The sequence below is a fragment of the Amblyomma mixtum genome, chromosome 2 (assembly GCF_055824585.1).
Source record: "Amblyomma mixtum isolate Tamu chromosome 2, ASM5582458v1, whole genome shotgun sequence".
Lineage (NCBI taxonomy): Eukaryota > Metazoa > Arthropoda > Arachnida > Ixodida > Ixodidae > Amblyomma > Amblyomma mixtum.
The window spans coordinates 6,429,007-6,454,862 of NC_143013.1; the positions used below are offsets into that span (position 1 = coordinate 6,429,007).

A 25,856-nucleotide genomic window follows, 5' to 3' on the forward strand; every position below is an offset into this window, starting at 1 on the left:
TTGGCGCATGCGTACTGGACGGTCAGTCTTCTCTTCCGAGACTTGCTGAAGGAGGGCTGCGTAAGCCCGAGCTTGTGTTATTTCTCGCAGTCGCGTGCGAACAGTTTCGGAGATGTCGACAACCGCGCCGGCACCGAAGAAGGCGAAGAAAGCCGAGGGGTCGGCGGCGTCAGGCGACGGCGATGAGAGCAGGGATTACGATGCCGAGACGCAGAAAGCCCTGGAAGAAATCGACGCCTGTCAGAACGAGATAGACGCGCTCAACGAGAAGGCAAGCGAGGAGATCCTCAAGGTGGAACAGAAGTACAACAAGTTGAGGAAACCGTTCTTCGAGAAGAGGAACGACTTAATCAAGAAGATTCCAAACTTCTGGGTGACAGCCGTATCCTTTTCTGGTAAATGTGCTTCTGCATGCGAGTTTTGTTCTAATGTTAAGCCTAATATGGTGCACCCGGCCGCTGGCTGCGCTAGCACATGCTTTGTTCGATGCACGTTTTCGCGCGTGCAGCCCGTTTTAATTGCTTTGAGCGCGTTATTTCATGTGGCTAAGTGTTCGGGAGCTTTTTCTATGCATCCGTTGTCTGAGTGTTGGTCGTCTGCGGCTGTTCGATCCGCATTTGCATGAAACGTGTGTTCCCAGTATTCCCGCCAATGCCTGCCGCGGCCCGGCAGCCGGCGTCGAGACGCGAAAGGGGTCTCGAATTGGTCGGCTTCTGATAGTAATATGCGCAGCCGCTCGTTCTTTAGTCGTTTGTAGTGGTCTGGAAACATCCTTTCCGCCACGGAATGGTCGCAGTGGTGCACATTGGTAGTATTTCGTGGTGGAATCGTTTGTTTTCAGTCGCTAAGCCTAACGTGCAGCGACGTCCATGTTTTTGTACGGGGGGTGCACGCTGTGGTGTGCTGGCTGCGTGGATTATTTTGCGCACTTGCTCGTAGCGGAGCGCCGACATCTATTCTGCGCTGTACTGCCACGTGTCGAGTGAGCTTAGTCCTACGTGGCACGATTTCGAAGCAGCATGTCCGCTTTTGTTGCTGGAAAGAGCGACGATTTGCCGCATATTGGGTCGGGATGCAGGGGGGTGGCTGACGCTGGCGAGAAGAGCGGCCTGCGCTTCTGTGTGCTACTCACCGGTGCCACCCTTCGAATTGAAGGGCTTTTTTTAGGCTTGTTTTTTTCTCTCAGCTCTCCGCCGCCAATGGAACGGCGTCCGTCGTTGTTTTGCGGCATCGCGTTGGGTCTGGGAACGCGTTGTGCGGGGGGCAACGTGGGGCACTGGCTTCGCGTTCCGCGTCTTTTGCAAGCGGCACGCGTATGCAGTGTTGTCCACGTTGGTTGTCGAGATAATCGCGTTCCCGTGACGCGCATTTGCCTAGCCTCGCCGCCAGTCTTTTTTGCCGCTGTTACCATCGTTCGAAAAATGGCGTGCGAGAAGTCTCGGCGGGCGTTTCGAGTGCGCTCTCGCGGTGGGTCCCCTGGCTGCGTCGAGCTGAAGCACGTCGTTGCGCGAGAAGCTCGTGCCGAGCGCGTGGTTGCCGGGCACGCGGTTGCCAGACGGCACGTTCGGGTTTGTCTGAGTTGGTCACAGCTGCGTCCAATGAACGAAGCAGTCTGCGTCATGAGCGGTGTGGCGCGCGCCTCGGCTTTTCGTGATCGGCAACATTAGGACATGGGCACCCATTATGTTTAATTCGAAATAGCAGCTTGTTAGCTGGTACAAAGGACAGGTGTGCATGGAACAAATTGTGATTTTAAAGAGTGGAAGCTGAGGTTTGTTTTACAGTTATCTCAGTACATGCAGAAAAGTGAATAAAGAGTAAAGGTGCTTCAAAATGCAGTGCATTCACTGTGTATGGCGTTCTGTGCATTTGGTAGTAACGACTATATCAATAGTTGCAATTTTTTTTTGAAGGGGGAGAGCTTATTCATACCAACTTCTTGTGCTTGGCATTCAAACTCCAGTTCAGTATGTTCATAATGCTGCTGCAGAAATTCTACGGGAAGTGTTTGGGTGAGTTCTGGCATGGCCAATAAGCTGGTCGTAAAGTGAAATTTAAGTTTGGTGTTTTTATGGATACAAATATTTTTTCTTTGAAACGCTTATCACTTGGAGCAATTTAGAAGCGTTGCCTCCGTGCAGTGTAGTGTTGTTTTTCAGGATTGTACACACCACGGTACTGTTTGGAGGCATCTTCACACCTCATCCCCCTCGGAATTCAGTTTATCTGCACGTACTCTACTCTTGGGTTTTGGATCCTTGACGGAACCTTGTGCCTGTGCAGTTTGTGAACCATCCACAGATTTCTGCCATCTTGGATGAAGAGGAAGAAGAGAGCTTACACTTCCTGTCCAAGCTCGAAGTGGAGGAGTTCGAGGACATCAAGTCGGGCTACAGGATCAAGTTCTACTTCGATGAGAACCCCTACTTCGAGAATGATGTGCTCATCAAGGAATTCCATCTGGGCTCCTCTGGTGAGTTGATTGTGTTGCGTGTGTGTGGAACTGATCAATACTGGTCTTGGAGGCCAAAACTGTATGCATTCAGGAAGGGTACAGCAAAATCCCTGTGCTGAGCTGTGTGCGATGTTATGTTTTGAAGGTAAATAAGCTGTACGAGGCGGTACCCAAAAGAATCCGAACTAATTTTTTTGGTCGGCAAAGCTTCTGTGGTACCGCGTTTTGCCACTAGGAGCGCATAGAACGAACATTCCAGAGTCAGTAAGCCGAGTGCCGTCGTTGAAGGAGGTCAGACTAGTTTAGGCAGAGTTTTAGAGTGGCGACTGTTTTGTGTGAATGTCGTTTTTGCAATGGCTGATTTTCGTGAACAGCGTGCGCCGGTGACATTCTGATTTTTGCTCGGAAAAAGTGGAACGGAAACTTCTAAAATATTAAGACGTACAAGGACAGTGCTATGGGGACAACTCAAGTGTTCCTGAATCAAAGCAAGAATCATGCCAATGGATAACTTCAAATTCACCTTGCCTCAAGAAAGCTCGTCAGGTGAAGCCAAACCTCAAAACAATGCTGATTTGTTTTTCGACGTGAGAGGAGTCGTCCATTCAGAATTAGTTCCGCAGGGTCAGACAGTTAACCTGGCTTTCTACTTGGATGTTTTGAAAAGATTGGGCAACAGTGTGTGGTGGAAGCGGCCTGATTTGTGGCAGTCGGGTGACTGGTTTTTCCATCATGGCAATGCCCCTGCTCACACAGCCGTCTCTACGGCAATTTTGGACCAAAAATGGCATGACCCCTGTTCCTCAACCCTCATACTCGCCATCCGACCTTGCCCCGTGCTACTTTATATGTTTCCTAGAATTAAAAGACACATGAATGGAAAGTGTTTCGCTGATGTTGCTGAGGGGAAGAAAAAACGATGGAGGCGCTGTCAAGCATTACAAAAGATGAAGTTAAACAATGTTTTGAAAAATGGAATGAAAGATTTGACAAGCGTATCATTGCAAGTGGAGAATACTTTGAAGGAGATTGAAGGTCTGTGCTTAAAATGTGAACAAATAAGTTCAAACAAAAATAAGTTCGGTTTCTTTTGGGTACCCCCTCGTACAGTTATCTGGGTACAAACACAGGCAACTTGACACAATGATTGTGCTATTGGCCCAGCTTTGTACACTTTGGCACAGAACTTTTCTGTATAAAAATAATTCCTTGGCTCGTTACTCCTGTATTGATGTTTGTCAGCAAAAGCTAATTGCCGAAACGATGGGAGTAAATTTTTTTCTTTTGCCACTTGATTTGGAATTGCTCGTCGAAACCGAGAAGTACTCCGTGCTCGTCATTACGCGGTTGTAGCCTAGCCTCGGAAGTCTGAGCTATAAAAAAATGTCTTAACCTCACCGAAGTTTGTGAGGTTAAGACCTCACAGTTCTCCCAGTTAGCACTGAATTTGAAGGCATGGTGAAAAGTGGGCAAGTTGGCGATTGATTTTAACTTGAAGTGCAAAAAGGGGGAACAAGGCAAAGAAGGTGGCAGATGCTCGCTGCTCTTACTGTGATAAATTATAACTGAAGTCGTTCTGGCACGTGCTTTATTTCCCGAGTCTTCGTAATCCCGCGTGATGCATTTTCAGCCTGTGCAGTGCCTGCTGCATGAGAGGAGTCGCGTGAACCTCTCTGTAGCAAGTCTGAGCTGCTGTACATGTTTTTGTTGCACTGTGGACAGTGAGACTCCCCTTTAGGTTTTTTTTTTTGCTGAGACTGGCAAGCTTATGATGTTTGGTGAAATCTGATAACTGAGTTTTCCTGCTGCATATATGATGCTGAAGTGCATTCGGTGCATGTACGAATAGTCCGGCCATCTTTGATAGCATGGGCTGCTTTCATAGTGCAATCTTCAGGCATCAGCGGTGGTTGTCACACTGCGGATGAGAATGCGAAAATGGACAAGTTGCTCACTTCTTCTGGTGGTTTATGAGTAAAAGTATGGAGTTTATGAGTTCACCCCTTCTCTTCTTGCAACTGCACTCTGTGGCAGGGCTACTCTGTGCCCTGACTCAATTTTTGTGTTGCATACAGCAAGGGAAGTTGGCAACCTCTTCCTCTTGGATGGTGGCCATGTTGGCGCTGTCCTCATGTAGGTTGCAACATGCCTCTCTACTAAAGTGATTTACCATGCCACCACAGTGGTTCTGGTTATGGTGCTCGCTGTTGACCCGAAAGACACGGGTACGATCCCGGCCGCAGAGGTCGCATTTCGTCGGAGGGGAAATGCTAGAGGCCCGTGTACTGTGCGATGTCGGTGCCCGTTGAAGAATGTCCGGCGGTCGAAATTTTCGGAGCCCTTCACTACGGCGTCCCTCATAGCCTGAGTTGCTTTGGGGTGTTAAACCCCCATAAAACTGAAAAAAAACAAGGGATTTACCATGACCCGTTACCATTGCATTGCTGAGCTCGTTCTGGGTATCAGGAGGGTACTGACCTCTATGTGGGTGTTTGTTTGTTCTAGGAGATCCGGCGTCTCAGTCGACGCCCATCAAGTGGAAGGAGGACATGGACCTGACCAAGCGGCATAAGCAGCGGCAGTCGCAGATGAAGAGCAGTCGCAAGAGGGCGCACGAGCAGCCACGCACCTTCTTCAACTGGTTCACCGACCACGGGGATGCCTCTGCCGATGACATTGCCGAGGTGGGTGTTGCTCTCTGCGGGCAGCTATGGGCATCTTACAAGGTGCTGGAGGGCTTCGCAGTTTGCAACACGTGTTGCACAGTCTGCCGCCATACGAAGGGAATGACAAGCTACAGTGTGCACTCTAGAGCAGGGGTTACCAAACTGTGTTCTGCTAGCGTCTGCTTGTGCTGCTTGACTTGAAATTTTGCCAAATCACCCTAGATCAACGTCAGCAAATGCAGTAGACTCTATGCACTGCACTCCATCCTCACCGGCGCTGCTATGTCATGGAAACGTGGCTTTTGCTTGGCAGCGTGACGCCAAGTGGTACCACGGCAATTGATGTTCAGCAAGTACCTTCTCTGCCTCCGCTCGGTTTGCACAACAGTCTCAGTGCCGAAAGTTCGGACGGGGGCATATGTTGATTTTAGAGTCGACTTTCTTTTGGCCAGTGAGTTGCGGGGTCAACTTATGCGCAGCAGTATACTGTATGCATTACATGTTCTGAACTTTGGTTTAGCTTTGGTTGTTAGGATATGTTCGTGAAATCTCCGGGCATTTTGCACATCCTCTTTTCGAAGCCTTAATTTTATGGGAAAAAATAGCGTGCAAATTGCAGAAGTGGAAACGATATTTTCTTTTTCCGGGTCCCACCAAGTCCACAAAAATCGGTCAGTGACTGTATTTGACTGCTCAGGTTTCCAGTCGTTAAGCCATGAACATCCACCTTCTCCTTTCATGAAAGAACTCTGGCTTCAGCATAGCCGTATTGTTGTACTCTGCGGCACTGAGATGTGCACTGTGCGCATCTGAGCGAGTGGGTTCATTACGCGAGTATATACGGTATTAGCCTCTATCTGAGTCATAGCCATGCTTTCGTCATGTTCGTACCCTATCACATCATGATTCCAGACAGTGCGACGCGCAGCCACAAGTCATGCCACGAATGAATGCACTCTTTGCGTAAAGCAAGAACAGTCAGTTTGTATGGGGCAATTACGCTCGCGAAGACAGAGGTATCCCATAGGAAGACGCGAGCTCCTCCAAATGCGGTAACCCCTCCCAACCTGTACCGCGTTTGCCGCCCCGCACCGCGGGAGGCATCGTCCAAGCCGTGGCGGACGCTGCAGCTATCCCATTGTCCCGTTTTCAATGCGATTGCTCGGTCTTTGTAGGCCATCTCGATGGCAACGGAGAGCATCTCATTATCTTGAATGGCAACAATGGAGAATAGCCGAGTCTATCCAAGCCAGTCAGATTCCACCCTGTTTAAATCCATGCTATGGCGCCTTTCACGCTGGCAGGGAACGGGTCGGTTGCAACAGCAATGCCCGCTTGCGTCTATATTAGGCCGAAATAACGAACTTTCAGTTGAAAAACGACCTCCACAATGTTGTTGGCGTCTTAGTCAGAAAATTCGAACTTTTACACTGCACAAAGTCCGAAATATCGGTTGTGAAAATTTACACGTTCCTATGAGGCGCGCAACGGTTCCTTAGCGAAGTCCGAAATATATCACTCAAGTCCGAATTATTGGAGTCCGAATAATCTGTCGGCTACTGTAGCTGAGTTAATATATCTTGGTTCGACTGTGTTTGCGGAAAATGGATCTGTACTCACCAACATTTCAGAAACCCAGCAGTCTTGCAACGGGCACTTCGGGACCTTTGGCATTAGCAGCAACGCCTGCGTTTTACTCCATTGCACTGGCATTTCAGTTCTTTTTGTGTTGCTTTCTCCTGGAGCACTGGGGGTCTTGCCTTGTTGCTAACAGCTAATTATTACTTTGATGCAGGTGATCAAGGATGACATGTGGCCTAACCCTCTCCAGTACTTCCTTGTTCCCGACATTGAGGTCGAGAATGGGCTGGAAGGTGATGAGGATGAAAGGTAAGCGTTGTTCCTGGCTCTGCTGCACACGTTTGGTTTCACAATTCTTCCGGGGGTTTTAAACTAAACAAGCTGGAGAATTGTGGCAAAAGCGTGGAATTGCTTACAGGTGAAGTTCGATTGCTGAGGCTTGCTTGTTTTTGTAAAATTGCTTCCGTCAGTTTGCACTCTTAGTGTTGAAATTGAAAATGCGACTAAATACAGGGGGAAAAGCGATTGCACGATTCTGGTTGATACGAATTTGCAAAATGAGCGTATTTGTGCAATGGACAGAAATTCAGATGTTACGAACAACCCTTTCGTGCCACTGATGACATAAATGCACAAGCTGCAACTGCACCCTTGAGCATCAAGTGCCTGCTGCCCATTTGTTGCAGCCTTTGATTGCCAGTCGCGTGGCCGCCACGAATGGTGAGCGACAGTATACGGCCGTATGTAAGCCCCGCTGCTGCAGTGGCTCGGGGTTATGGCACTCGGCTGCTGACATGAAAGACGCGGGTTCGATCCCAGCCGCAGCGATGGAATGTCGATAGAAGCAAAATTTTAGTCTCGTTTGCTGCGCGATCCCAAGTGGTCGAAATTTCCGGAGCCCTTCACTACGGCGTCCCTCATAGCCTGAGTCTCTTTGGGACGTAAAGCCCCCATAAACCATACGATTACGCATAAGAATTTTGTTTGTTGTTTTGGATGCTGTGAATATTTTCCGTGGCCCCAGGAGATATGTGTCGTTGAGATTCTACTGTTGTGGCCATTTTGTGTGCCCTTACATTAGCACGCCCGTCGTTGCCTTGGAAAACGGATCTTACTTCACCCACATGTCCGAGGTCTTTACCGTAAATTTGGCTAGCTTTGCATACGGGAGCGGAGACTGCGCATGTCAGCCAGAGGAGCAGCGAGGGCCGTGCAAATTGCTGACTGATGCCTCTTTTTGGGTTTCAAGCTTCTCGTTTGCGGGAGTGGTGCGAGCAGATCCCACTGCGCTCTCACCAGTCTAGGTGTGGGCACACACTCACGTCCATACCCTGCCAGCAGTTTAGAAGTGATTCTTCACACAGCATTGGCACTTAATGTGTCTGCTTCGATATTTTATACCTGGCTGGCGCATTTTATGTTAGTTTCAGTCTTAAAAAATATTCTGTGTTCAGTGTTACCGCATCTGTGCCCATGCGCTAATGGCCTGACTGTGCCAGATGGCATCAGGCAGCTGCGTATACGCTGGCTGCATCGGGACCAATTGTTGCGTGCACACTGGTGGTAGGTGAGCTTCTGGTACTCCAGTGCCGGTAATACGGTGTACAGTATGCAATACAGTTACAATTCGATTTAATGAAGGTGAGGGGAGCAGCGAATTATTTAGTTAAATTGAGTGAGGCATTTCTTGGACACACAATTCGGTACATTCGATTATATGGTATGGCGGCATCCAGAAAGCTACTGCGGCATCATATTTGTGAAGCGTAAATGCTCCCAAGATGAAACTGCAAACCGCGGAAACAACTGGCACTGCTAGCACGTATGAAAAGAAACAGCGGAAATTGTTACTCAACAAGAAAGGCCCGAGGGGACTACAAATTTATTTTCCAGCAAAGAAGTCTGTTATCTTTGCCTGCGTGCGCTTTGTGGGCAACGGTTGCACCGATTTCTCGTAGGTCTGAAGTGCGTCCAGCGCATATTTCGTCCCCTCGTGTGCTCCGGCAAAATGCCGCAGCAGATCGAGAGCATCACCTGACCCGGTGTCGGCACGGCACCTGCAGGGTTGCCGTCAGCGTCCTCAGCCGCCACTCCCTCCACGCTTCCTACAAGCCACAACATATCGGCATAAGTCAAAACTTCTGTTGTGAATACGTTTGCGTCGGCTTTCACGTAGTCGGAGGAACTTATGTGTGTGTGCACTTCATCCACTGAGCGAAGGTGTTCCCAGGCATCTGCATCCTCGTGCACGGCTCTCGCGCAGTCCGGACCACCTTCGGCAGTTTCAGGGCCTAGTGTACCGAAACCGGCAGTCCTGAAGCAGTTGACAATTATCGATGGCCTCTATGCTCTCCAAGCTGCCGCCACTGCCCTAAAAATATCTATTTTCTTCTCGCACTTCAGCTCCAGGTTGAGAACTCTGTCGATGACTCGAGGCTTGTGTGCGCCCTTAACGCCATTATTCCTTCATCCAAGGGCTGAACCACGGGCATTGCGTTTGGGGGGAAATAGCGAAGCTCCACGCTGGTCAGCTTGACCTCTGCCACGCAGTGGGCCGTGCAGTTATCCAGTAACAGGCACACCTTCCTTTTCTGGCGACACATCTCGCTGTCAAATTCCTTGAGCCATGTAGCGAAAATGGCACGCGACATCCAAGCCTTTGAGTTGTGAACGTACTTCACAGGAAACTTTTTGGTGCCTTTAAGGGGGGACGCTACCTTTGAAAACCGGAAAATCGCGAAAAAGTCGATTTTTGGAAAAGTATATATTCTGTCTGTACATGTTATAAACTACCTTTTCTGTAATTATCAATGCCTAATTCGCCGTAAAAATATTGAAAATTAGAAATATAACAAGCCACGGCGGCCCCTGAGCCGCGAGCAAGCGCCGAAAATGCCCCAACTTGCGCGCGCGCCATTCCTCCCACGCTGAACCGAGCGCCGCCATTTTGGTTTTGTTTTGTTCGTGAATTCTTGCGCTTTTCTTTGCTGCTTCCGGCGGCAACGGCGGCGGCGTGCTCGAGGCGTGGCTAGCTTTTGATTGGGGGCCTCGCGGCTGCTTTCGAGTTTCCCGCGTCCGAAATCCGAGGCTACGATTGGACCAAGCGCGCGCTCCTCGAGAACGCGGGGGAACGGGCGGCTGCTATTGGCTGCTGCGCGCGCTGACGCGATGGTCTCCGCCGGCTGCTCCCTGCGCGCCGTCTGCTCCGGCTGCTCGCTCTCCTTTGTGCGGTGTGTTCGCCTTTCAACATTTTTGCGATCGCCGTCTTTACAGTCTGTCGCGGTGCCCTTTGAACAGTGTCGTGTAGCTTGTTGATCATTGCGCGGACGATGCCTACAACGAAATTCAAGACTCGACGCGCGTTCGGTGCACGGACGCATTCTATGAGGTCCATCCGCATGGCGAAGCGCGCTGCCGACGACTGCATCGACGCGTCCAGCGTCCTAGATATGTGCGGGTCGGTCAGCGGCGGAGAAAGATGCCCTGCGCATGGGCAAGGCTGAGGAACAGAATGAAGTGACAACTCAGAGGCGGCAAAAAAAAGAAAGCACGGAGACAACTCCAGCTATTCAGCGGGATCGTTTTAGGCCTGGAAATGTCTCAACTTTCGAGGGTCATTTTCTCTGAATTTTTTATTTTTTCCCTTGTATGGCTGCTCACCCCAGCATGTCTCAGAAACCACTCATCGGATTTCTGTGTGGTCTTTTTACCCTATACAGAAATAAATTTTGGGGGGGCAAGAAAAGCCAATTTATTGAAGATATTGTGTTTGGAATTGTTGATAAATAAAATTTGGTTAATTAGTGTATGTCTAAGTAGTAATTAAATTCAGTGATGTGCTAAAATTTTTTACCAAAGAATTTTCGAAGGGCCTTGTTGTTGCCTGAGGTGCCTATCCAGGAATTATCATAAATTAACTTCATAGTGCCAACACATTCTGCATATTCTCCTGGCCTGTCCCAAAGAACCCTTGTAAACCACCTCGATATACTCCTGTAACTTGAGAACCAGAGGGCACAACTCTGTGAAACTTAGTAATTCTTCAGGTGTTTATGCTGTGAGCCTACCCTGAAAATTTCATCTAGATATCTCAAGAAACAAAAAAGTTGCTGTTCTCTCAATCTTCTAAGGCCATTTTCTCAGAATCAATATTTTGCCTGGCATGGCTGCTAGGGAAAGCCATATCTTGGGAACCACTTATCAGAATTTCATGGGGTTTCTTTTGCACCATACCTGAATAAATTTCTGAGGGCAAGACAAGCCCATTTTTTTAAGATATTGTCTCTGGAATTTGTAATAAACAATTAAAATTTGGTTAATGAAGGTCTAATAAGTAACACTAAATTCAGGGCTGTGCTAAAATTTTTCAGCAATGAAATTTACAAAAAGGGCCTTGTCTTGCCCTGGGGTACCTATCCAGGAATGACTATGCTGAATTTCAAAGTGCCAGCACGTTTTGCAGATTCTCCAGGCATGTCCCAAGGAACCCATGTAAACTACCTTGATATGCTCCTATAACTTCAGAACCAGTGGGCACAGCTCCATGAAACTTGGTAGTTCTTCAAATGTTTGTGCTACAAGCTTACCCTGAAAATTTCATCCAGATATCTCAAGAAATAAAAAAGTTGATGCTCAAGGGTAGCCTCCCCCCTTAAAACATTGCGGCCTCGCACTCTTTCTGATGACAAGTGGGTCTCGTTTGTCGGTACTGTCCATGTTTACGCACAGCAAAAGAGTCAGCCTTTGTTTGCTGTGTTTGCTGCCATGGCACGCCTGCCCCTTCAGGGCGAGTGTTTTTTTAGGCAGCATTTGGTAGAATTGACCGCTCTCGTCGGCGTTGTATACGTCGCTGGGGGCATATTTTCCCAGAATGTCGGCCACGTTTTTAGACTGCCATTCGCCGACTACAGCCATGCTTACGTTGCTCGCTTCACCACTGAGCACTTTCCCGACGATGCCGTGTCGTTCTTTGAAGCACGACAGCCAGCCGGGACTTGCCTTGAATTCGTTGTCGCCCAGCAAGCACGCGAAAGAGCGCGCCATAACAGCAAAGCGTGACTGCAGAGACAGCACGCACCAGTCCGCGGGCAATGCGGCTTGTCACACTCGCAACTAAAAAAAAAAGCAGCTGCAGCGTCGGCGTAGACGTGGCGGCAGTTACAGCACGCACCAGAAGTCGAACGCAACGGGCACGAGTCCACACACAACACGGCTTTTCGCACACTCTTAAAAGAACACAGCTGCAGCGCAGGCATAGCGTGGGTCGAATCGGCTGAGCAGCACGCGCGTAGATCCGGTGACAAAGTAAGCCTAGCAAGCCGTCCCGTCGTCCTTTGCAACTTTTAGTGGTTGCTGGATGGCTGAATGCTCGACCAGTGCGCTGGGTGGTGGCTAGCGCCACCTGGCCACTGATCGCTCTCTCACTATCATCATCACATCTCTCACCTCCTGCGGCCGTTTCTAGTCTTGTTTCGGTTTGTGTGGCTCTCCCCGGCTGCGCCGGCTTCGTCGTCGGTTAGGGGTGTTTGAACATTCGGGCCACCGAGTATGGACGTTTCGATAGCTCTCGCCGGGGTTGTCCGAGTTAACCGATACGCGGCTAAATGCTGCCGAGTTAACAAGCGTTTAACACCATTGAACTACACACAGTTTTGCCGGGACCGCGGTGCGTGTCCGAGTTAACCGAATTTCCGAGTTATCGAGATCCGGGTAAGTGAGGTTTTACAGTATTCAGTGCTTTTTATGCACGAGATTCCCCGACGAAGTGGTGCGGAGGATGTCATCTTTCCCTATCAATATTGTAGAGAGAGTACTCGCTGGAATGCCATGTGCTGCAGCCACGTCACATTTCTTCTGTCCACTTGTCACAGCACGAATTATGTCCGCTTTCTCGTCCAGGGTAAGCCTTTTTCGTTTCTTGCAGGGCTCCATCTGCTAGTCAGGAGGGTTAGCAGCGCGCTTGCTCACACACACCACGTCCGCGTTCACGATAGCAAGGGTAGACTGATGGAGGCCTAACAAGCTGAGCTTGACAGTTCAAAGGCACGGGGAAATATCCGCACAACAACGACGGTGAGCGAACACAGCACAACACGCAGAAAAAAACACCCTGAACTGCAACAGCGCCATCTATGAAATGTGGCTCGACTCAACATTAAAACTCTCGTTTTGCGCCGCGCAGTTTGAAAAAAGCGGTCCGCGCTGTTACCGCTGACTCGCAATCAATAAATTTTGGGATGCTCTCTACAAAATAGACCAAAAGTAACACTTTTTCACCTTTATTTCTCGAAAAAAGGTTTGTTAAATTGGGACGGATCACGGAATCGGTTTCATTATTTCAGGTTAGTCAGCGCATTGAACCCTATATGGGCATCTGAGGGGGAATTAGGGTATCTTCTTTAAATTGAGTTGTGACTGTAGACACCTTTCACATGCCGTGCAGTGCTATCGGAGTACCAGGAGCATGAACGCAGTCAGTGTGCACGCGGAGATAGCCTTGAGGGCCAAGTACCTGGCAGCTATGCGTGCACCTGCTGCATCGGGGCCAGTCAGCATGGAGCTAATTACATTAGTAAATACGTATGAATAAATGTCTCTTGTACACGAGGTTCTTGATCAAAATAGAAACATTACTTGTCCTTCATATTACTGAATGTCTTCTATACCAGAATGTGTTACAGAAGAGGCCTGCTTAACGGGGGAGAGATCCAAGTGGACGACAAGTGTCTCTTATTTCCGATAGCCTTGACATCAGTGTCTCTTATAGCGGGGTCCAACTGTACAATGGGGTCATACTTGCTGCGTTCTCCTCTTGTGCTTGCTGCAACTGCACTCTGTGGCGGGGCTACTCTGTGCCCTGACTCAATTTTTATGTTGCATACAGCAAGGGAAGTTGGCAACCTCTTCCTCTTGGATGGTGGCCATGTTGGCGCTGTCCTCATGTGGGTTGCAACATGCCTTACCATGACCTATGTAGTGTGCCAACTGTGACAGGTTCCGCTACCGCCATGCGCCGACACTGCGCTGCGCCTGACGACGACGAAGTTATGCGCCGACACTGCGCTGCGCCTGACGACGACGAAGTTCCCCCGCTCTCTTGGTGCTGGCTACGCCCGTCTACGCTGCCAGACCCTGCACAGCGGTTTGGTCTCTTGAGGACGCCTAATAAACGCACCCCTAGGCGTCCTCAAGAGACCGAACCGCTGTGCAGGGTCTGGCAGCGTAGACGGGCGTAGCCAGCACCAAGAGAGAAGAGAGCGGGGGAACTTCGTCGTCGTCAGGCGCAGCACAGTGTCGGCGCATGGCGGTAGCGGAACCTGTCACAGTTGGCACTACACCTATTACATTTTTAGGGGTTGCTCTTTGTGTGGGCACATAATGCTTGTCTACAGGTACCGTATTTTCCGGTGTATAAGACGCACCCTTGTATAAGACGCACCTGCCATATATGCAAGCTGTCGCTGCAAAAGTTCGTATATAAGACGCACCCGTGTATAAGACGCACCCCAGTTTACCCAGTTAGGCTAGTGACGCTTAATTAAACAGACTTGCGCGACTATCGCGAAATGCACCGTACCTGTGAGCAATTCTTAAGCAACGCTAAGTGATCGAAAAAGGCAACACTCACGCCATACCCGTCCATGTTTTAGCAAAAAATAAAGAACGATACAGCTCCCCATATGTCCATAACATTTTATTTCTACTTGAAACCTTCGAAGTCTTCATCTTCAGATGCGCTATCAAAAGGTTCAGCCATTTCTGGAAGCAGCTCGTCTGAAACATGCGCTACGTACACGGAGCAAAAAAAGTTGCAAAGGGTAACGAAAAAAGAACGCCGGCTTGTCTTGACAATGGCGAGAAGCGCGGTTGTCTCCATCTTTTGGCGCTTCTCATTATTTTTGCTTGGCGCCTCCGAAACAGCGGCGCGTTTGTGATCCCGGAAGTCGTCATCCGCGCCGTTTCATGATAAAGATCACCTAGAATGTCGCGCACGGCGGTCCCGGTATTGAAGTATTAACCATGTTACAACCGCGTTATTGGTAGTGATTTTTTTAGGTGAAAAAAGCTTGAGCATTAACCGGAGTAATCGATGAACTCGCAAAAAAAAAGATGAAAAATTCGCATATAAGACGCACCCTTGTATAGGACGCATCAGCAAGATTTTCGGAAAAAAACCGCGTCTTATACACCGGAAAATACGGTAACAGGCAGCATGCATGGGCGATTTATTATTTCTTAAGGTTTGTGGGGATCTCTTTTGCCTATGACTTTTTCAAGGGGGCAGAGGTTGGGAAGTGAAAAAAATAAATAAATTTGCTTCGCAAATTTCATTGAATGAAGGTTTTGGCTGTATGTGGCAGACTTAGTGGAGAGATGCCACTGGTTTTGTAGAACTAGGGACATGAGTCTTTACTGCAAGAATGCAATTTAGACATTCAGGGCAAATGTTGTGTAGTATTGTATTTGCCACGGTGAGGGGCAGCACAATCACACGGTCGTCAAAACGGCACTTGCTTACCGTGGCTGAAAGAGTTTGAGCCGAGTGTTTGCTGTCTTCACTGCAGTTGTCTCTCTCTCTCTTGCAGTGACGAGGAGGAAGGTGGGGATGCAGTGGTGGTCGTAGAAGAGGAGGGTGAAGGGGATGAGGATGACGAGGACGATGAAGGGGATGACGACGGAGGTAGGTTGAGGGAGTCTTGAACTGGATTTGCATGCCTTACGGTGCGGGTCGTAGTTGGCTCCCAGCCAGTCACTGGTGCATTTTCCACATCTCCATGTGCCTGTGCGCTGCCTGCTTCGTAAAAAGCGCTTGTATCAGCACCAACGTCTGGCTTTAGCAGCATTGTCGTATCTTGTGTAAGAGGGTGAGGAGGGGAGGGCATGGAGAGTGAAAGCACTCTGGGGAGGTCAGAACAGGCAGAAAAATTGCACGATCTGTTGAGTTCCCAGCTGCCGCGTTTTTAACCGCCAGGGATGATTAGGGTCTTGAAAACTTAATTTTCATCATATGTTGCTGAAACTTGGTATAGAGGTACATCTTTGAATGTTGATTCCAAATATTCGTTCAGATTTAAAATATATAATCTGTTACTAATGGTATGGGAGAATAATATATCCCGAATAAGTCCTTTCTTATGGGCCATTGTAGTCATTTCTTAATTTAAAAAAAGCTAGTTTTAAAAATAAGCAGTCATTTCCAAAGGTCCATTGCACATCCTAAAGCTAAGGGAATGCTTAGGAAGTCAGCATATCAGGAATAAATAACGAATTTGGGGAAACAAAACAGGGTGGCAGTAATTAGCTTACATTTGATCTAATTGTTAGAATTTCTAATGAAAAAAAAAAGGGAAGGCCTTGCGGTACAGCTGAGGCTTGCCCGAAAACATTGATACCAAGTTCACTAAAATTCGTTCATGCAAACATCAAAACTTCCGTTAGGCAAAGGCATTTCACAAGAAAAAAATGACTGACAAAGTTGCGTTTGAAATTTGACCATATGTCAAAAGATGACTGGTCGGCAGCCTCACTGTGATATTTCTCAGTAATGGTGATGCTTCCTTCTCATTTTCAAAACTGTGTTTGCATTCTGAGTATGTAAACGAAAACTGAAGACATTACAAACTACATGAGACCAAGATGTGCAAGCCATTAAAAATTCAGCAATATTGTGAACTTCAAATCTAGCCGAGGCGATGGCGGTACTTAGTACAGTTTCGCCTAAATATAAGGACGTTGAAAGAAGTCAGTGGTTTCTGTTGCGTGCAGATTTTGCATGAAATCTCTGAATGGTAAAGCACAGCAGAAACCAAAATAAACAAATTCGGGTAAAATTATCACTCCTAGAAGTCATAAATGCAGAGAACATTTCAATATTGTTGGTGTCTATTTTTGTCCGAAATTTGAACTTTTAGACTCCACAAGGTGCGAAATATCGGTTGTGAAAATGTACCCTCAGTGAAGTCTGAATTATTTGAGTCCGAAATGTCGGTCGGCTACTGTTCTAAAAAGGCCATTTTCACTGCTAAAACCAAGCTCTTCCACTGGACGTTTAGCAGCTATGGTTTTGGCTGCTAGTGCGCAATGCAGCCATAGCTCGCCTGGTGCTTCTGCATGGTGCTCCTACCAACTGTTCTGTTTTCTGTATCAGTTTCGAAGGTACTTTTAAATACAATCATAACTGGCAGGCGCGAGAGCGAAGCATCAGCATGGCGAGCATGGGGGCAGATTCTGTCAAGCACCGCCAAAATGACTGGTGACAGTGTGTGTCTGTCAGTCTGGCAAGTCCAAAGAGGTGGAAGAGTGTAGGATGACTAATCTTTGGCTAATTGGTTGAAGAGACACTTGAGCAGATGATGTGAATACAGCTATGCCTTTTGTTTTATAATGCTGTGATTGTTTGAAAGAAACACTTGTGTTCCATGTTCGCATTCGGTACTAGCGAGATGTCAACGCGTACATTTTATTTGAAGTTGAATACAGTAGGCCTAATGAATCTGCTGCAGAGTTGTTCGGAAAGCAGGTTCAGTAATTTTACCCACTGGGACTGGTGCCGAGCGTAGTATTGTTGACAGTGACCTAAAGTACATGCATTCAATGAACGAGGTGTTCCAAAAATATGTGGCATCAATCGGGCGGCTGCCAAGTGTTGTTGAAGGCACACGGTTATGAATGACCGATAGCAAATCAGTTCTTGGACTCCGCTGGTTGCTTGTTACAGTAAAGTTAGTGAGGTTGTTACCCCATGCTTGTTGCAGTAAAACCTCTTTAATTTGGAAATTCGGACTGCTGGCGGAGCCCCTCCAACACTCATGCAAGTCTGGTGTCGAAAGCTCGTTTGTTCGGACGCCGCGGGTCTCACATCGGTTTGTTCAGGCGGGCCCCGAAAGGGCGCCTTGCCGAGATATGACGTGTTTGACAGGCGATTGTCCAGATATTCGTTCACAGGCCTGAACTGCATATTAATTTGTCTCCCCTGCCCCTGTGATGTGCGTGCTAAGGCAGGCAAGTTGATGGACGGCAGGTTCCCGTCAATAGGCCAAGAGTGAATCCAGCCGAGTAGTTTCATTTTTGGAGCTTCGGTGTTAGCCCGCGGAGATGGCTGCTATCTGCTACGCATATCAGCGAGCCAGCCAAGCCCCACACTGTTTGGTACGACAATTACTTTGTTGCTGATCTTTTTGAAGGTGTTTTGCTGCTCGAGCAGCAGCAGCAGCGTGCCGAAACTCCGCGCTTTTCTCTGGCTGTTAGCCATCTGTGCGGTGAAGCCTCCTCACATGTGGCTCCACATTCGTCGAAGCTTCAGTGCTAAAGTTTCGGACACTAAATGAAGCCACGGGGACCCTTACCATTGTGGTGCAGTTCTGTTTCCGCCACTCTCGATAGCATGCACAAATTGAAGCATTTGACAGGACTGCGAGGAATCGTTGTGCAGTTTTCATCTTAAAAGGAGATAGCACCTGCCTGGGTTCTCACTAAATAAATTTCAGTTTCACGCGAACAGTTTTTGGCAAACATTTGAATAATTCGGACGTCCTTCCACTCCCTTGAAGTCCAAATTAATGAGGTTTTACTGTAGTACATAATAATTGCCTTCACCACTTTCGTGCTCTGAAACCCAGCACTATACAGAAGAATGCAGATGGCAATAACATTGGCCCCTAAAGCGTTTCTCCACAATCCAGTTGCAGTTTTCATCACTTTCTGTATATTGAACAGCGAAAGTAAATTTTCTGTTGTGCTAATGTCATGACTCTTACCTAAGCAGAGTGCTGCTTGCATCCTGCAACAGAGAACACAGCAGCTTCTCCTAAGCAGCTATGTTAAGTCATTCTGTCACCCTCATCGACCCATTCTTTGAGTTTGTGCTCCCTAGCTAGATGTCGAGGCAGGAATGTCGTCTTTAAACATCCCTTCAGTTAATCCACGAGCTGTTTGTAAGGCAGACTGTTAACGACGCTGGTATCAACAGTCCAGGATTGGTGACTATTGGTCAGCGTGACCTCGAGCTTTAGTGTTGCTTTAGTGCTCCCGGTTACTCTGATTTCAATTCTGCCGCTGCTTTACCTTTCTCAGCAGTGGATGTGTTGATAGCATTTCTTCGTGCGTCTGCTATTGATGACTTGGCCTTGGTCACTCGCGTGGAGGTTCTTGTTACGTTCACGTGAATAATTGGAATGGCATGGAGCAGTGCCCTACAGATAATTTCAATTCAATTCTTTTTATTATCATTTCTTCAGCACAGTACATAACATCACTGTCTGGATCCTTAGCCAAAGGCTAGTTATGGATCCATGCAATAAAAGCAAAGATATTAGTGAGGACAAATGCTTTCTACATGCATGCCAAAATAATACACATAAGAATGGTGGAAAAATGCAAAGCGTACAAGCAAGAGGGTTCAAATTACAGAAATACAAGAGGGCTCACTACAAAAAAATAGAAGAGTGTGCAAAAAAACACGAAGGCAGGAACAGCATTCTTTATACAAAATAAACGCAGTTGCCTTAAGCCCCACCTCGATGGACACTTCCGAGGCGGAGGGCCTACGCGCACGGGCGTACGCTGGAGCCTGTCTGCGCATGCGCGACGCGCGAGCGGGGCGCAGATGTGCATGTCAGATATCGGCGCCTGCGCACGGGCGCTAGCGCGCGCGTCGGAAGCGCCCCCCAACCATCTTTTGTTCACGGCTTGACATTCTTTCAGTCGGCTCGGGAGGGGGAGCGAGCCAGCACCAGGAGCATGGAGGTGAATGCCAGTTTTCGACGCGCGGCGCGTGCTGGGCGCGCAGGCGCTTCGCGTGTACGCCTGGGAAGTGTCCATCGAGGTTGGGCTTTAGAAGTGATTATTCAATGACATATAAATGGCAAACCCAACATAGACACTACAGAGAATAATAAGAAACAATCACAAAGTGATTTGCATTGTAAATCAGGTAATTATTTGTGACAGAAAAAAGGTCTTCAGTGAAATATAAGGATTAGACGTTGCAAAGACTGCACAGGGGATTTTATTCCAAGTTTTTACCCCTTGATACTCGAAGCGGCGCTGGCCATAGTCATCGCGAGATGTAGGAACCAGAAATCTTCCCTGTGCTGCTGAACGGCCGTTAGTTGGGGCTCTATGGAATGTGTTCAAAGGAAAGGGGGAGGTGCCGGAGAGGACTCTTAGTACGAGTAGTGCAACGCGAAAATCTCGAAGCTGCAATGCCGGCATTATTTGGAGTCTAAAAAACAAAGGGCGAGAAGGCGTATACGGTGTTGTGCAAGTCATTATTCTCAGTGCCCGCTTCTGCAGGCGTAAAACAGGTTCAATGTAAGTGATGTAAGTGAACCCCCATGATTCTATACAGTAAGTTAATTGGGACTGGAAAAAGCTAAAGTATATTGTTTTTAGTGTGTGTATTTCGAAATGTCGCCGAGCTTTGGCCAGAACGAAACATGCATAAGATAGTTTGCTGCGCAATTTTTCGATATGCGGTTTCCAGTTTAATGCAGCGTCTAAGGTTACACCCAAGTACTGAATAGTTTTAACTTCTTCAATTTCTTTATCTCCTATCGATATTGCGGAGCAGGTATTCTGGTATTTTTTATAAGGGGATGCAAATATAACATATTTAGTCTTGCCTATGTTCAAAGTGAGTCTATTTGTTAAAAACCATTTATTGACTCTCTGAATGAAGTTCTGAGTTTAAAATATGCTTGGCTGTTTCAACGGAGTTAGCGGTCACCAACAATGAGGTATCGTCGGCGTACATAATGGCACGGGTATTTATTAGGCAATCGGGTAAGTTGTTTATGTAGAGTGTAAAAAGTATAGGCCCCAGTACTGAGCCCTGCGGAACACCTACGGAAATAGAACGCGAACTTGACGCGTGTTCGTCAATAATAACACACTGCCGTCGCCCAGTTAAATAGCTTCTAAAGAAATCGAGTGATACACCTCTGAACCCATATCGTTCTAGTTTCTTGCATAAAATATCGAGATCCACAGTGTCGAATGCCTTCTTAATATCCAGGAATACACCAACAGAAATATTGTGATTATTGAGTGCTTCATTGATTGAGTCAGTTATAGAAAGCACAGCCGTGGTGGTCGATCTAAATTTCTGAAAACCATGTTGGGACGTTGACAGAATTGCATTTTTAGTCAGGAATTGCGTAATTCTTTTAGCCAATAGTTTTTCGAAGAGAGTGTTGATACAGCTAAGGATTGAGATCGGCCTATAGTTTCCGAGTTCATTAGGATTCCCACTTTTGTAGATAGGGACTACCTTGGCGAGCTTCAAAATATCAGGATAGATGCCGGACAGAAACGCTTTATTAAATAAAGAGGCTAAGGTGGCAGCTAAGACGCCACTGTTGTTTTTAATTATGGAAACCGGAATACCATCGAGACCCGTGGCCTTAGTGGCATCCATTGAATTAAGTGCACTCATTACTTCGCCACTGCTTATTTCTATAAAACCGAAGGTCTTTTCAAGATACTCAGGCAGAGAAGGTTCGTCTGTGAGACCCATACTTAAACGTAAATCAGCACCCACTGAGCAGAAATGATCATTAAACTGATCTGATAGCAGGTGTTTATCTGGGGAAAGGGCCAGGTCAGGAAGTATTCGGTTTGATGAAGTAGGCTGAATGATCGAGTTCACTGTAGCCCAGAGTTTCTTAGAATTGCCGGCGCATGCGTTTATTTGGTTACTAAAATATAGCTTCTTCTGTACACGCATGGTAGCAACAGCTTTATTTCTATGAATCTTATACTGAGCACTATAATATGCGTTCCCTCTGTTTTGTTTCATTTTGGTGCGCCAGTGATCGCGCGTTTTTATCATGTTTAGCACAGCTGCTGTCATCCAAGGGCACACTGGATGTGTATAGTACGTTTTTTTCTGCGTAAAACTACAATCATTTATCACGGCTTTAATTCTATCGACAAGGCTGCAGCAGTGTTCATTGGCATTCATATCGGCGAGGTCTGCAAAGCTCATTTCAGAGAGCCTGAGTGCGCATTTTTGATAGTCAATTTTCTTCCTATGTTCGCACGTGCTGTCAGAAGTTCTGCGGCTATCTCTATCGTCTACGCGGTATAAGAAGGCAATCGCGAAGTGATCTGCCACTGCCGTATCATATGCCCCAGCCAAATAATTAGGTGGCACGAAATTGCATAGAACATGGTCGAGGCATGTCGGAGCTGGAACCTGCGATTCGGGTCGGAGTAGAGATAAGATTCGTAAATCCATATGAAAATAACAGGTCAGTGTATTCACTGTGGTTGGCACCTAAAGTATCAATATTAGTATCGCCGACGATGATTGCTTTTTTGTTCATATCGGTTACGTGTATAAAAACAGATTCAAGATCATTCACAAACTTACTGCGATCTGCGTGGGGGGCTCTATAAACAACACCAACCATGACACCTTCAAGTTCAACAAATAGAAATTCCGAACTGCTACTGACGGATGCGTTAAGAAACGGACATTCGCAGTGTACAAGGGTCTTTTTAATGTACAAACCTACCCCTCCTCCTCGATTGTTCGAAATGCGGGGACGGGATAGAAATACATAATTGGGAATGTTATAGCTTTCACCGGGCATCAGCCAGGTTTCCGTAATGGCTATAACATCGTAAAGAAAGCTGTGCTCTGCTAGAAAGTACAAAGGCCGTCAAAATTTCTAGCTATGCTCCTTACATTGCAATGCAGTATGGTGCGTGATTCATTTGACGTGAAAAATTTATGAGTGGTTCGTACAGTCAGCATTTTGAGTGAACTAGACTATAAGGCCGAGGTCGGCCTCTGTAGAAATCTCTCGGCCTCTGTAGAAAGTGCATGCCGCTGTTTTGCACCTTGCTCAGACTGGTTGTGTTAAAGGCGGGCTGGATCCGCTGTGTGTGTGTTACTGACGTGCTTATTCGCCTTGTGTTGCAGGGGACCTGGAAGGGGAAGGCGGTGATGGGGACGACTGAGCCGGGGGTGGGGTTGCGCATTGGGGTCGCAGGGGGCAAGAGGAGGACAGCTGTGCTGCCGTTCAGGGGAGAGGGGGGGGGGGAACCAGCCCTCTCCTGCCACCCTCATTCATTTGAGAGCAAGTCATTCATCTCTTCACACCTTGTGGGGAAAGGGGGGAAGAAGCGCCACACACACGTACACACCCACCAGAGATCCGGGGGCAAGATGAAAAGTGGGCATACGCCACGCTGCGCTGTAAAACACACATTCAGATGACACACAAGCGTCTCACTTGCATGCATACCCTCTCTGCTGCCACCACCACCACCACACCAGACCTCTCTCCTGACCTCATGTCCCAGAAGGAGCATTTGTTGTTCTTCTGTCTTCCCTTTTTTTCCCCTTTCCTCTCTTTTTTTTTTTTAACCACATGTGCATAGGATTCCATAACTTTGTTCGACTTTTTTTTTCCCCCGTTTTTGTTGACTGTTCTTCTTGGGGGGGGAGGCAGGATTGCGTGCCACTTGATAGTTTTGGTTTGGTGGCAATAGCCCACTTGACCGGCAAGTATAGACACATTGCTTGCTACTTATTTTTCTGAATGGTCTCCCGCTACAGCAGCAGGTGCTGAAGCGTTGTGGAGTTCACTGTTATTGGCCCGCCCTTTACTTTTATTTATTTTTATTTTTCTTAATGCAAAATTGTGATGCTACAGCAGCCTCGCTGGTGGGCGTAGCTTTGCAGTACCTGTACAGAGGGCTCTTCATTCCACTTGTTTCTGCCTTGTGTTTTGGCAAGTGTTTGCAGGGCTATCTGCTACCAAACCAAGATGATGCAAGTGCGGGACTTTGTGTACAAGGACTGTTCTCTCCAGTCCACATATTCAGTTGTATCGCAGAGCTGCTTACAGGCAGTGCATGTTTGGGAGTGAGGAGTGGTCGCTTTTGTTTTTCCAACCCATCGGCCGAGACATTTTCCTTCTTGTGGGAATAAAGCACTTCGGTCCTTCTAGCTGACCACCAGTACACATCATGTTTTGTCCCATGTTCATGGAAGTGTTTCTCGCATTGCACCCTGTGTGAAAAAGTGTGTGCATTTGTTTTTGTTTATTTTTCCTGGAGTCATTTCTTTCCCAATTTTTGTTATGGATTGTAAAAAAAAACTTCGAGAAAGAAACGACCTCCTCCTTCTCACAGTGTGAATTTTTATATATTGGTGTAATGGTCATTAGTATAAAAATAAAAGCTTTCCATCCTCATTCTTTAGTGTGTCTTGTCTGGTTCTTGGCCACCAAAAACTTCAGGCAGTGCAACTGCTATCTGACCAACGTGCCCATCAGTTGTTGTGCATAGTTGCATTTTGGTGGAGGCGAAATAAAAAAAAAACGCCCATGTGCTTTGCAGTGTCTGAGCTTACTGCAGAACTTCAGGTGGACCATGTCATCTATTACAGCCCATGTGTCGCTGCTAATCCCCACAATTTGTAATGAGAAATAGGCTTTAACTGAGAACTGACCTTTGTATAAGCTATAGCAAAGGTAGATGAAGTACAGCTACTAGCACCACCAGCATGCAGATTAGAGGCTAGGCTATGAAGTTGCTCACTTCCAAACTGATTATGGAGTCCTTTTAAATCTGTCTCCTTGAGTGAATTGTGTGGGGTATAAAAACCCTCGGTTTTTGAATACAATTCACCCGATTCAGTGCATGTGTCTCTGCATAAAAAGACTTTGCTAGAAAGAGCTTTACAGTGGACAGTACTTAATTTAATGGAGTTTGCCCATGTACTGTGCAATGTCAGTGCACATTAAGATCCTGAGGTGATCAAAATTTTCAGAGCCCTTCACTACAGTGTAGCCCGAGTTGCTTTGGGACATTAAACCCCAATCGACCAATCTTGTATGCCCCTTTAATGCCTCAGTTATTAAGCACTCAAGGATGAATACCACTACCATCACATTGTGCTATTAGTTGAATGGAACTTGTCTACAGTGACTGCAGCACACAATTTCTCTGCAGCAAAAAGTAGTCAACAGCTTTTCATGCTACTGGAACGAAGCAGAGTGAGAACTGGAATACAGAAAGGAAGAACACTGCATGTTTTCATGCTGCTTCTGTTCCAGTATCACGAACCAACTAGCCCAACAATGGTCCCTTTTGCTTTTCTTGCTGCTAAATAAAAAGCTAATTGACGTACAAAATTATGTTAACTTTTATGCCCTTTGTTTGTGCTTTTTTGATAGAGTCAAACACTAAAAGGCTGATTTTGTTTACTGTTGATGTTAGCAGTGTAATGCGGGATGCTGCAGTCTGTAGCCGTGGTTACCAACTGCCGTTTCTTTTTTTAAAGCTGTATCCTACCCACATTCGAGACATAAAATCTTTTTAGCGCAGCTAAAATTTAAGAAATCTATGTGTTGCCCATTAGGTCCATTTTGTGAAGGATCAAATCAAAGGCCTCCATGCGATTTGAAGGCCCAGGGACATAATTGTTATTGAACAAATGGCTTCCTATTTTTCCACAACCATTATCAGAAGATGAGATAATGTACTCTTGGACACTGGTTGGAAGTTGCACCTTCACACAGCTTGCTCGCGGTGATGCCTAACCTTTGGACCAGAAAATGCCAGTTATTGTCAACATGCCAATGTCAAGCTTTGCTTCGAAGCTCCTCGTAACAGTGAATGGTTAGAGAAACCGATAACTGCTACGTGTCTCAAGATTATGTTAAAGATTGTGTCTCATATTGCATAAATTGAGCATTTCAATAGTGAAGGAACCAGGATTTGTCATTTTATTGCAATTGAAAATCTCATAAAACTGATGCCACATCCTGCAGTGAAACTTTGCTTTTTTGGTGCATTCCACCACATGAACACATCTCGGTAAAATATAAGGATGTTGTCTTTTACAAAATGTAGAACCTGAAAACAAATGACCCCAGGCATCAAACTCAAATCTACAGCCTGAAGTTTTTAAATGGGAACATTAGAGCATGAATGAGCCCAATCCTGTTGTAAACTTGAAAACCACCTATTTTTTTCTGGTTACAGCATACAAAACTTGTGGAACAGTCAGAGCAACCTCAAAGCAGCCATGCTTTTAAAATGGGTACATGTCAAACCTTACCTGAAGAACATTTTTGTGGAGAGCTCTGCTATTTTTCTACTATGACACAAGATGCCTTTTACCGCAAAGATAGTTT

General features: G+C 47.0%; 1 protein-coding gene across 1 annotated transcript; it reads left to right on the top strand.

The window, feature by feature from the left end:
• On the top strand, nucleotides 1-23,909 carry Set (NAP domain-containing protein SET). Its single transcript, XM_089570337.1, has 6 exons — nucleotides 1-382; nucleotides 2,284-2,473; nucleotides 4,961-5,139; nucleotides 6,917-7,011; nucleotides 15,288-15,382; nucleotides 22,631-23,909. The coding sequence occupies exons 1-6, from the start codon at nucleotides 113-115 to the stop codon at nucleotides 22,666-22,668; spliced, it is 867 nt and encodes a 288-aa protein (XP_089426463.1). The 5' UTR covers nucleotides 1-112; the 3' UTR covers nucleotides 22,669-23,909.
• Nucleotides 23,910-25,856: the final 1,947 nt, after the last annotated feature.

Bases quoted from the DNA above. Each gene is read 5' to 3' on its own strand.
- Set (XM_089570337.1), top strand. From the start codon at position 113: ATGTCGACAACCGCGCCGGCACCGAAGAAGGCGAAGAAAGCCGAGGGG. The intron at 383-2,283 runs GTATCCTTTTCT...GTGCCTGTGCAG, and splicing joins CAAACTTCTGGGTGACAGCC to TTTGTGAACCATCCACAGAT. The intron at 15,383-22,630 runs GTAGGTTGAGGG...CTTGTGTTGCAG, and splicing joins TGAAGGGGATGACGACGGAG to GGGACCTGGAAGGGGAAGGC.